We start from the raw sequence: 13,138 nt of genomic DNA, 5'->3' as shown, positions 1-13,138 counted from the left end.
GGGTGTGTATAGTCACTACAGGAAGTATTAATACAAGATCTTTTGCCTACTTTGTCCCTATAAGGACAGTGTAATCTGAAATGACCTATAATGTGAAAACCAGCCAATGTATACTGCATAGTGCCTTATTGCAAATGTAAAAAAGTAAACTCAAAGGAGTAGGAGACAGAAAGTGCCATTAGCTCAGTATAAAAAGTATAGAACTCTGTGTAACATCAGTGGTGTTTTGAGACTTCAAAACTGATATTAAATTGTTTTTGAGATGTTCAGCAACATCAAGCATTTTATCCTTCAAAAACTTTGTTGCATGCCTCATTAGAATGAAGACATTAAAAAAACATTTTGTGCATGATCTAGACAACATTTATCATTATGTGGGTGAGAAGATTTTTCAGAAATGTTTGTAACTCGTAAAAAAATTGGTGCCATAACTGTTTGTGTATCTTGCATCATAAGGTTGTAAACTTATGTTTCTCAGCTTGTGCCTGTAATGTGGCTGGGACATCAGGTTCCCCGAATGACTGCCACCCGGACACAGGAAACTGTGTTTGCCTGAGTCATGTGACCGGAAGAGACTGTGGACAGTGCGAATCTGGCTACTTCAACCTGCAGCCAGGCTTGGGCTGTGAGATGTAAGGTTTGGGATATGTCTGTCTGGCTGCACATCTGCCTGTCTGTCTGCATGTCTATCAGTCTGCCTGCCTGTCTATTTATCTGTCTGCATGTCTATCTGTCTGTCTGCATGTATGTATGTCTGTCTGCCTGCCTGTTTATCTGCCTATAGACTAAATTGCATAAATGCTGCACTCTCTTTTTCTTTTCTATAGGTGTAACTGCAATCCCATTGGCTCCTCCTCTTCAGTATGTCATCCAGTCACAGGACATTGCATGTGTCGAACAGGTGTATTGGGGGTGTCATGTGACACTTGTCGAATGGGATTCTTCGGTTTCTCCTCTAGAGGCTGCAGAGGTATTAAGTGTCACTGAACACACAATTGTCAAAACAGATTTTCCCCTTTAAAATCCTTTATTTAAAATTGAATTGTTTATTTTACTTTTGTATATTTTTTAATTGTTAACATGATAAAATATGTAATGATAAACTGTATAATAATCAATGTATTGTAGTCAACTGTCAATGTTACATCGCTAACCAATTGTAACAATGATGTCCACTGAAGGCAAGTTTGTAGAGAACTCAAGTGCAGTTTATTCACAAAATGTGATAAAACATAAAACAAAGGCATGACATGGACATGGACATGGACATGGACATGGACATGGACATGGACATGGAGTTTACCACAGTGGTTACAGGGAAATAATACTTGACAAAGTCACAAGGCATACATGAGAGCTTAAATACACACAAGACTAATGACAAGACAAGGGACACCTGTGAACAATGAAACAATGAACCAATGACAACATGACAACACATAACACATGGCAGGATCACATGACTAGAACAGGGGATAACATGACAGACATGGAACAAAACCAGAATGTATTTTACTGTGAATTCAGCTCAGTAAAATTACAACTATAACACTTTGTTTTAATTAATTCTAGAAGTATTTAAACCAAAAAAATGTTAAATGATTTTTGAAAAATGTATACAAATTAATGTATATCTAATATTCCATACATATATTTAATAATATCATAATAACATAATATCAATCTCCCACCTATAGCATGTAATTGTGACCCCATGGGCTCAACCTCAATGCAGTGCCATGACAACGGTACGTGTTCTTGTCGCCATGGGTTTGTCGGTTATAAGTGTGACAAGTGTGAACTGAACTACTACCAGAACCGCCTGACCCACCAATGTGAGGAGTGCCCTGTGTGCTACAGTCTCATCAGAGACCAGGTGGGTGAGAGAGATGATCTGTTGAATGAGCATGAGAAATGATCTGTTTATGTAATGGTTGCCTAGCAGATTAAAAGTTCACAATTACTTGTTATCTCACCCACTCACTAAGTTCCTTTGCTCAGAGACTGTAGGCTCCCATGGCCTACATCTTTCTGGTTATTCATAATGAGCATGAATGGGTGGTAATGCAAGGATGATTTTAGCTCTGCCCTTTAAATGATTGTGGAAAGCTCAGTGGGTGTGATAATCAAACCTACATCTACTGCTGTAATTGAGTGCTTTGGAGTTTAAATTGTTTTTATATTGCTACTTTTACACAATGTCTCTAAATTTTCATTTCACAAGTTTTGGTAATGGTTTTTATTTGATTTTTTTACATTGTTATGTGTACAGGCCAGTAAACTGAAAGCCAGACTGCAGGAGTTGGAGACGCTGCTCAGTGGTTATGACTGCAACAGTCGGCAGTATCGTGGGCGCCAGCAGTACAGGCACCAACATAATGGCCTGGACAATCATATACAGAAGGACCAGGTTGAAGACTATCTGCCCAATGCCCTGGAGGACCTCCTTGCTATTCAAGGTGAAAAAACCTTTAGACAAAAGTCCTTAAAGGGATAGTTCACCCAAAAAATTAAATTCTGTCATCATTTACTCACCCTCAAGTTGTCCCCAACCTGAATTAATTTTTTTCTTCTTCTGCTGAATACAAAAGAAGATATTTAGAAGAATATGGGTAACCAAACAGTTGATGGGCACCATTACTATGGAAGTCAGTGGGGTTCATCAACCGTTTGGTTACCCATATTCTTCTAAATATCTTCTTTTGTATTCAGAAGAAGAAATAATTTTTGGGTGAAATATCTTTTTAGCCTCTTTTGTCCTGAGAATTTATCAACATTTAAAATGGCATTAAATGGTAAAATACCGTTATTCTGTTTTTCTGAGGGTTGAACTAATCTAATATTATACTATAACATGCAGTACTGTTTAAAAGTATGATTTTTAGAAAATAAATTAAAACCTTTATTCTGAAAAGATTAAACTGATCAATGGTGATAGTAAAACTTCTACATTGATACTTAAATAAAGGCTGTAATTTTGAACTTTCTGTGTATCAAAGAATCCTAAAAGCATATTAAGCAGCACAAGCACAACTGTTTAAACATCAATAATAATAATAAATGGTTCTTGAGCACCAAATCAGAAAAAGATAATTTTAAATAGATTTTAAATTGGAACAGCATTTCACAGTTTTAATGTTTTTACTGTATTTCTGATCAAATAGCATAAGAGACTTCTTTGAAAATCTTACCGATCCCAGACTTTTGAACAGTGTAATGTAAATCTAAAACAAATTTGTCCACTATTGTTTGGACAGTCACAATTTATCATAGTTTATTAAAGACAAATGTGGAACGTATCAACAAAGTGAGATTTTATTGTTGGATGCACATGCAAATGTGTGCCTTGTTTTAGCTTTGTTGCTTCTGCCAGTGACAGTTGTTTTGTTGGAAACTCACTGCTGATGCGACACTGATGTTTTTTTCTTTGATGCAGAGGCTCGTGAGGCCTTCATTAAGCAGTTCTCACAGCTGGAAACATCTGCCCAGACCTTACAGCTGCAGCTGCGTAGCATTGCAACAGCGCTAAACTGCAATTTGACAGACAGTGGAAAAGAATCAGAGAGAGGAAAGACTTTAAAGGGTGAAAATGAGTGTCAAGAGCTTGTTGACACTTTATCCACTGCTCTGAATATGCAGGACCAGCTTCAGAAGATGACTCTTGACCTTAACAGCATGGTGAGTCTGCACAGATAAATTAAATGAGTGTCTAATCCATCTGACCAGAGAACATGTCTTAATGGAGGCTTTTTATGTCTCTGTGATTCTCTTCAAACATCTTATTCTCAGGTCATCCCTTCTGTAATCCCTAAAGAACCAAACAAATGGAATGCCATAGTGAACGAATCTGAGGTGCTAGTGAAAAGGTTTGCAGAAATATTGACTACAAATCTGTCTTTATGTAGATTCAAGTTTTAAATGTGACTTCTGCAAACAGGGTTTATACCCCCCCCCCCCCCCCCAAAAAAAAATCAACTTAAATTACATTAAACTGACTTTAAAAAATGTGTTGAATCTTGTATAACATAAAAAGGTTATTTTCATTAGTTAAAGCAATGTAAAACCATGTTGTCATAACTCATTGATCATATAAGTTTTTACAGTGTAATGTTTTCTTTTAACAGTCACACAGACATGGCTGCTTATATAGAGCAGACAGCAGGATATGCCTTTAAAATGGCTAACAGAACCTATTCACAGCTGATCATTCTACTAGAAGACAACTCCACAGAGTCTCATGTACAAGATCTCACAGAGAAGTGAGTTACATTATGTTTGTGTCTGTATGCATCAAATGTATTTTGCGGTTATTTGGGTATGGCCCTTTATAACTCATTTTAAATGTCACTCTCTATCTATTTTTGTCTGAAAGGCTAGAGGAGATGCAGCAGTTGAAGGAGAATCTGACCCTTGGGGTTAATGAGACTTTAGTGACACACCTGTCACTTCAGAGGCACAACTCTGAGATAGCTGCCATTTTAGAGAACATCACTGCTTCACTATCAGAACTACGCACAACAGAAGGCAATTTCACACTCACAGTGGAGGAGTTCAATATAACATCTTTCTCACAGATGTTTAATCAAACAAATGTCACAGCAACCCAGGATCCAGAACTTACAGAGGTTTGTCCATGTAGTCTCGATGGAGATTGTGGAACTGCTATTGATGCCTTAATACACTGAGGCCCGCTTTCACAGACTTTCATTAGGCTTTAGTTTGATGGCTTTAATAAACATGGCTTAGAAAAAAACTAAAACATTACTGGTGTGCATCTTGAGACAAAGCCATGGCACTGACATATTTTAAGTTATGTCAGTGCAAATTGCTTTCAGTTAAAACAGCTCAAACATGCGTTTTAGTCTGGGACTAGGCTTAAAGGGTTAGTTCACCCAAAAATGAAAATTCTGTCAGTAATTACTCACCCTCATGTTGTTCCAACTCCGTAAGACTTTCGTTCATCCTCGGAACACAAATTAAGATATTTTTGATGAAATCTGAGAGCTGGCTCACTCCTCCATAGGCTGCTAGGTAATTGCATCTGCCGGCCCAGAAAAGTTAGTAAAGACATCATTAAAATAGTCCAAGTGACTACTGTGGCTCAACCTTAAGTTTATCAAGCAACGAGAATACTTTTTGTGTATTATTATATATATAAAAAAAATTCGCACAAAAAGTATTCTCGGGTGTATTTTTGGGTGAACTAACCCTTTAAGCCTGTGAAACCGGGGGTAATTGTTGGTCAACATGCATGCAGTTTTATTAAAGGGATAGTTCACCCAAAAATGAAAATTCTGTCATAATTTACACACCCTCAAATTGTTCCAAACTACTGAACTATCCCTTTAAATAATTAAAATTCTCAAACATCTAGAGTTGGTTTATGGAAAACATAAATTAGTGAACAACAGGACACCACTAGTGCTTTGTTATCATCATTTGAGTCTTCGGAAGAATTCATAAACATTATTTTATGGTCTAACCGTGTGTTTTGTAAGGAAAATAAGTGCTCTTTGCATAATCTAAGACATATTTATTTGGACTGTCTCCTTGTATCTTTTAATGCTAATAGGCAGTGGTCTTATTCAGAAAGTTCCTTAAAGGATGTTTTTAAAAAGGTTTCATAAGGAAAATGTATTGGATTTAAAAAATATATCATATCTAAGATGTCTATCGATTGTTTGTATCTTTTGTTGTAAAACATTTTGATTTTGCCATGAAACTAACATGATGCTGATATGACTAAAAATAATAAAAAAAATGTAACTTCTTGCAATAATAAAAACAGTTTTTGAATTCAAATTCATCTGGATTTCAGAGCGAGGACCTGATGAACAGGACAACCGAGTTGGAAGCTTCTGTTCAGTCCAAAGAGCATATGATAAATATGACTAGAGAGGAAATTCAGCCCCACGTGGACAGTGCTGAAAAACACCTGAAAACTGTTCAAGACCTCAAAGAGGTAAAGCTTCACTGCACTATCAAAGAAGAAGAAAAAAATGTCCTAGTAATTAGAGGTCTAGCAGTTCTTTCATCCTGTGAATTTCAGCACCTCCTGCCAGTCAGTCTGGTGGGAAATGTTAAAGCATGAGAGAAAAAACAACAGGGATGTGTTCTCAGCTCAAAGCAAATTCAAATGTGACAATTTCCTGCCAAAAGACAGTGTAATGAGATGCATCTTTTGTCTTTTTATCTGAAGCTGACGGCTGTGGCTGAGGGATTTAAGGTGTCAGCCGTCTCCTCTGTGGTGACAGGGAAAGAGGTTGAGGCGGAGATCCTGTCTCTACAGAAGGTTCTGGAAGGTAACCATCTCTGCTTTATACTTCTTTTATATTTCCGCTGTTGATTCATGGACTCCGTTTTTCAAATTATGACACTTAGACAGAACATATTTGAGCAAAAAATGTGGTAAATAATATATAAGTGAATATGTTTGTTATATTGTATAATAAACCATTTTACCAATTGAGTTATTTGAGATTAAAATTAAGCATTTATAATGAACAAATTAAAGAAATTTAGAAGTATAAAGACTAATATGGTAGAGTTGAGGACTGAGAAATACAGCAGTAGAATGGCGTACAGTAACACTATAGTTCAAAAGTTTCTTTTTTTGAAAGACATTAATTTGAAAGCATGAAATTGACAGGAGAGTGACAGGAAAAGTGTTTTTAATGTTATAAATAATTTCTATTTTGAATAAATGCTGTTCTTTTTAACTTTCTATTCATCAAAGAATCCTAAAAAAAAAATCTATCATGGTTGGTGCAAAAATATTAAAGCTGCAAACTGTTTTCAACATTGATCATAATAAGAAATGTTTCTTGAGCACCAAATCAGCATATTATAATGATTTCTGAAGGATCATGTGGCACTGAAGACTGGAGTAATGAAGCTGAAAATTCAGCTTTGCCATCTCAGGAATAAATTACATTTTTAAATGAATTAAAATAGAAAATTGTTATTTTAAATTGTAATTATATTTCACAATATTACTGTTTTACTGTATTTTTGATCAAATGAATGCAGCCTTGGTAAACAAGGAGACTTGAGACTTCTTTTTTACATTAAAACATCTTAGTAAACTATATAATGTATAATGGAAGAAAGAACATGTGAAAATGTTAAAATGTACTTTACATTATAATACTGTTCTCTGCTGTAGACATGGAACAAGACTGGCCTCAGCTGCCTACACTCAGCAAAGGGTATCTGAAGAGAGAGAAGTTGCGGAAAGAGAAGACCCTGCTGGATGTGGAAAAAAAAGTCAAGCAAACGGAGAAAATGATCAAACCTGCAGTGGAGAACGCTACGGCTGCGAGCAGCACAGCTAAACAAGCAGAGGAGACTGCAGATGCAGTGGCTAAAGTAGGCTATGCTGAAGCACTTAAAGGGGTCATATGATCATGGTAACATTATTTTGTGAATTTGGTTTAATGCAATGCGTTTACGTAGTTTTAGGCTAAAAAAAGTAATTATTTTACACATACTATACATTATTGTTGCTCCTCTATGCCCCCCCCCTTTCTGAAACGCGGTGGTTTTTACAAAGCTCATCGTGTACTCTGATTGGCCAGCGATCCAGTGCATTGTGATTGGCCCAAAAACCTTAAGCATGTGACGGAAATGTCACGCCCCTTACCATATGGAACATAAGCTCCCAAAGCAATAATGACAAGTGATAATGTCGGTAGGCTACCTTATCAATTCGAGCCGATTCTGAACCGGAAAATACAGATGACCAAGCTGATCGATCAACTTAGCCATCTTCAGATGATCGTATCAGATTGGTATGGTTGTATTTCATTGGGGACATAATTACTGATTATTATGACTTGTACTCTATTTTTACGCGTCGCACTATGGGTGTGAGAACACTATGTAAACATAAAACCATGTCTGCATTTGTGATCGTAGAAACGACAAGCAAGCGCTACTCTAAACTGCTCAAAACTCGCGTTTGAATAGTCAGTAGCAAATTCTTAAAATATGAAAACATACTTACAGGCTGTGTTTGTGAGTCAGATGCACCAGAATGTTCTGACAGAGATGGAATTGCCCCACTTTCTAGAATCAGCCTTTGTACACAGCCGGCCTTGTAAAGTACTCTCCCTGGTTCTAGAAACAGTCCTCCGAAAAATGTGCAGCACACAGTCGAAAATGTTAGTTGTACTGTTCTGGAACAGTGTTGTAAATAGAGCTTAAGCACTATTTTCTAATTGTGAAAGGCCAAACAAAGTAGTTTGGCTTTCACAATGAAAAACACAGCATCTCCACGACATGGCGGCGCCGGCGGCAACAATAATACAGCGAGAATAAAAGTTACGTCTTCTTTCTTTGCGTATACATTTGGCCGGTGTTATGAAACTCTGCCCCCTCAGACTGTTGAGATTTGTGTGGCATGTTTGAATGAAGCGTTTTAGGAAGGCGAGGCTGAGCCTTAACTTTTATTAAGAATATCTCTTTAGGTTTGAGACTTTGAGCTTTGTAACTCTGCAGATCTTATACATGCACAAACAGCTAACATACAAGAAAAAGAAAAACAAGAAATCACATCATATGACCCCTTTAAACTGTCAGTCATGTTTAGCTAAAGTTTCTGTCCAAATGACAAGTAATTCAATCAAAATATTAGTTGGTAACATTTTTATGCTACATGTATTGTTCATTCTGTTAATCACGTTGTGGTTATAGAAGTTGTGTATAATAGCACCCTGAAAGGCAATTTAATCAAATCAAGTCCCTAAACCCCAAGATGTGTATACACTGCATTGCCTCGAGGAGCCTATACTGAAACAAGAACTGATGGGATCTAAAAGACTTGTTATGCTTTTATTCATGACAGGATGCCAAAGCGTCTCTCACACAGGGGAAACGGGCAAAACATACATCTGGACAGTTGTGTTCAGCTGTGGACATCACCCTGGAGCAGTTGACCGAGCTGGAAAGCCAAGCTGTGCAGAAACAGGAAAGCATGGAGGCAGAGGAGGTAAACAATTTGGCATTAACTTGATAGTGGAATTGCGGGTGTTTGTCCAGTTGGCTAGAACCTCAATGTCATTATTATTAGAACGCAGACTTCTGCTGGACATTCTGTACTGCCGGTCTGTTTAGGGGGTTTGAGACACTGCAGTACATGTACCAGAGAAAAAACTTTTGTAATTTTTACACACAATGCTGATCAGCAATGTCCTGATTAGGTGACCGAGGAGGTTGGGTTTCACTTTATTTTGATGGTCCCTTTAACACATTCTGTTGACTATACAGGGTTTCCGCGGAGTCATAAAAAGTCATAAAACGTCTTAAATTTAATAATCAGAATTTTAGGCCATAAAAAGTCATAAAAACGTCCGGATTTTCCATACAAGGTCATAAATTTCATTTAGCCACGTCTTAAATTGATATGCTCGTTCATTCGTTGGTTCTACCATTGCTTTTTCCCCCTGAAAATGCGCTGGCGGCATAATGTTAAATGCACAGGTTAAATGTGCCAAAAGCGGAACGCTCATTTGAAACGCGCGCCACACGAACCATTTACCCGCTCGGCTCCAAGTCCAAACGGCAGCGCAGCGCGAGCTCAATAGAACTGATGCGTTTACTCTGATCGGTCTCGGTCACAAGATCCAGTGAGAAGTGCTTGAATTCAGCGAAGAACACACTGTCTCAGTGATTTAAACCAGTTTAAAGGCAGATTGAACAGCGCTGACCAACAGGAGAAACTCTGCACAACGATACAGTCTGAAGGCTTTTCCGTCTACAATCTCCCATCATTTATCATGGATTTACTGTAACGTTAGCCTAGTAATATTAACTGCACCATGTGGGATATACATATTGAATTTTATTATATTATTAGTGCTGATAATGTATTAAAGGACTAATGGAATATTTACAGTATTTAATAATGTATTTAGGCTACTGTTTTTCATACATTTCCTGAAGATAAGTGCCATCAAAGTTAGGCAACACAAACCTGTTTCAAGACTTGGCCCCTATTAGCACATGCAGAAACTAAGTAATTATTTTCCCAATAAAGATATTTATTTTGTTAAGGACAAATGACAAATGTTTGAATGTCCTACCTCAGATTTGTGAAATGTTCACCTGTTTTAGCAAGTGTTTGTCATTATATTTTCTGACAATAAAGAGTAAAGTTAGTTTAAAACCACAATTAAAGCTCTGGTTTCTACAACTTTCACTTAGAAGCAACAGTCTGCCTTTAAACTTGAAAGAAATAAAGATTTGACATTTATCGTGATAATTATCGATATTGACTAATATAAAACAATTATCGTGATAATTGTTTTTGGCCATATTGCCCAGACCTAACTGAAATCTCCCGGTCTATCACAATGGGAAAGTGTACATTTAACGAGCCATGGCTCAAAGATGGTGTGTTTAGTAGTTGGCTCAAGCCTGTTGCAAATAATCAGTATCAAGCATATTGCACACTGGGTAAGAAGGCGTTGGAGCTGTCTTTAGGCATTTAAATAATACATCTTGTTACTTTCAATGAAAGTCAATTAAAAAAAAAAACTTTTGAAAGGAATTTTAATGATTTTTCGTAATTCGTGTAGGTCATAAATTTCAATCATAATGGTCATAAAAAGGTCTTAAAAAGTCTTAAATTTGACTGACCAAACCCTGCAGAAACCCTGCTATAAGTAACGTTGCACCTACATGTCTACTAACTCTCATTAGAGTGTTAGTTAAGTATTAATAGACTGGTAGGGTTAGGGTTAGATTAAGTTGACATTAGTAGAATGTCTGTTGGAGGACCATTACAATAAAGTGTTTGCAGATATTAAGCAGACAGTCTACTTATACTCCAATGAAAGTTAGTTGACATATAGTTGCAAAGTTACTTATAGTCAACAGCACGTTCAAAAGGGACCATCAAAATAAAGTGTTACCGGAGGTTGTTTTTGCATTGCCATGATGTTGATGTGCCATTTCTTCTCAGGAGATGCATTCTTCAAGGAATGTGATAGACAACATGGAGAAAGCCAAGAAACAGCTAGAGTCCTTTACAAACACGCTATCTCTGCTCCTTAAACAACTGGGTAAATTCACAATCCTATTTTATTACATTTTTTATCCTCTCAACCCTACATAGGACAAGCTGTTTGGAGGATGAACGAATTTATTTATTTTTATTTTTATTTATTTATTTTTAATATATTTTTATTTGTTTTGTTTTATTTTATCCCTGCAACCATACATAGGGATGATTTTTTTCTTTTTTTTCTGCTTTTTATTTACTTTATTTATTTATTTATTTATTTTTGCTTTGCTTTGTTTTATATTCATTTTTTGTTTCTTTGTTTTTTTCTCAAAAAGATGAAAAAAAAAATATTCTTCCAATAAATGAATAATCTCAAAATCATACCCTTCTCCCATTAATGTTGGCAGAAGCTAATGTGGTGCTGGAGAACTATGACCGTATCCTGAATGAGACAGCATCCCGTCTCCATGTTCTCCAGGGTGCTGTGGAGAGTCCGTCTCTCACCGGAAAGATCCAGATGCTTCGCAGCGCTGCACACGATCAAGAGAAACAGCTGCAAAATCTTGAACAGAACCTGCAGGACATACGAGAAGAAAGAGACAGTCTGACAGACATCGCCCAGAACTTGCCCAAAACATGCCCACAAAAAGGGCACTGAGCTGGTGGGAGGAAGAAGTCTATCAGTTATATAGTAATCAAGGAAAGCTATAGAACATTTACATTTACATTTAGTCATTTAGCAGACGCCCTTATCCAAAGCGACTTACAAATTAGGACTAAGTTCAGCGAGTCATCATAAAGAGGCAAAAGCAACAACAACGCAGGAAGTGCTCAAAATACGAAGTTCTGGTATTATTCAGAGTAGCATAAGCCTGATAAGTGATGTTTCAAAGGGAAAGGATTTTTATTTTAATTTTTTTTTTTTTATTATTTTTTTTTTATAAGGTTAAGTGCTCACGGAAGAGATTGGTTTTCAGCTGTGAACGTGAGCAAACCTCTGAAATCCCCTTCTGTATTCTTCTTTCAGCTGTGTCTGTTATAAAAGCAATACTGAACATATAAATGACACATTAAAATGTAAATTGTTTATAAACATGCATTTATTGTGAAGATAGAGTGACTATTTACTTATTTACTCTAGTGGTAAGAAGTAAAAAATGCTGGCGAATGCATTTATACACTAGCACTTTGAATTGAAATCACCAGTAGTTAAACATAATGTCAGCGTGATCATTATTGTGATTCTATGTAGAATAACATTGAAATTAGGCTTTTGCAGACTTTATTATATTATGAAGTTTGCATGCAATGTACTGTAGTAAAATGCAACTTTCCCATACATTTACCTAAAACTAATGGGCATTCCTGTAATGATATAGTCCTTTTTTGGCCACTTGGGGGTGCCATCTACACAAATTAATCTGGTTGTTTTAATTTACACTGAGCTGCATCTCAGTGCATCTGAGAAAACTGAGAATTTGGTTTTAAAGTCAGTAAATCAAGATCAAATAAACATATTGTGTCATGCTGCTTTCAATAGTGTGGTCATACATTGAACATCAGTGTGTTTACTTGTGAGCCTGTTGACATGCAACCTTACTTATTTAATGTCTAACATGGCATATTAAATATTTATTGTTGTGCTTATTATCCATCTGTTCATAAATACTTGTTACAAAAGGAATTGGCTATGAATAGCTATAACTTTCCATTATTTGGAATATATTATCAACATGGATAGCTGTGTGGCTATTGTTTGCTTCTTTTCAGTTTTGATGTATCTTGGCTTATTGCATTAGTATGCTTCCTGTGAAGACTGACCTTTTCATCTGTTATCTTCCCCATTCACTGAGCTAATACCATTTAACTGTATGGAAAGACTACAGACTACAGACCCATTTTAATACAAAGGGAACCATTTATGTCAAAAACAGAAAACCAAACTGATCAGTTCACAATTTAAGTCTATAACACACATTCATATTGCATCACAAACTTTAAACCTGCATTCATAACAACTGTCATATAGATACTTATCAGTGATCAGTTACAGAGCTACATGTTTAACGTTGATACACTGACTCCATAAAGAGACTATGTTTTAACAACAAAATACGATAGCCTACTTAAAGC

General features: G+C 36.4%; 1 protein-coding gene across 1 annotated transcript in view; it reads left to right on the top strand.

The window, feature by feature from the left end:
• lamc3 (laminin, gamma 3) overlaps positions 1 to 11,744 on the top strand; it is an 86,010-nt gene extending 74,266 nt beyond the window's left edge. The window contains exons 15-28 of the mRNA XM_082169003.1: positions 479 to 632; positions 828 to 970; positions 1,698 to 1,876; positions 2,273 to 2,459; positions 3,437 to 3,678; positions 3,790 to 3,866; positions 4,125 to 4,259; positions 4,373 to 4,625; positions 5,819 to 5,962; positions 6,200 to 6,302; positions 7,166 to 7,368; positions 8,846 to 8,989; positions 10,964 to 11,063; positions 11,413 to 11,744. Coding sequence (XP_082025129.1) covers positions 479 to 632; positions 828 to 970; positions 1,698 to 1,876; positions 2,273 to 2,459; positions 3,437 to 3,678; positions 3,790 to 3,866; positions 4,125 to 4,259; positions 4,373 to 4,625; positions 5,819 to 5,962; positions 6,200 to 6,302; positions 7,166 to 7,368; positions 8,846 to 8,989; positions 10,964 to 11,063; positions 11,413 to 11,663 — 2,315 coding nt within the window. The 3' untranslated portion in view covers positions 11,664 to 11,744. The remainder of the gene's footprint in view (positions 1 to 478; positions 633 to 827; positions 971 to 1,697; positions 1,877 to 2,272; positions 2,460 to 3,436; positions 3,679 to 3,789; positions 3,867 to 4,124; positions 4,260 to 4,372; positions 4,626 to 5,818; positions 5,963 to 6,199; positions 6,303 to 7,165; positions 7,369 to 8,845; positions 8,990 to 10,963; positions 11,064 to 11,412) is intronic.
• The last annotated feature ends 1,394 nt before the right edge of the window (positions 11,745 to 13,138 follow it).

Source organism: Leuciscus leuciscus (assembly GCF_965113295.1).
Source record: "Leuciscus leuciscus genome assembly, chromosome: 5".
Classification (NCBI taxonomy): Eukaryota; Metazoa; Chordata; class Actinopteri; order Cypriniformes; family Leuciscidae; genus Leuciscus; species Leuciscus leuciscus.
This window is presented reverse-complemented; position numbering and strand designations above follow the sequence as displayed.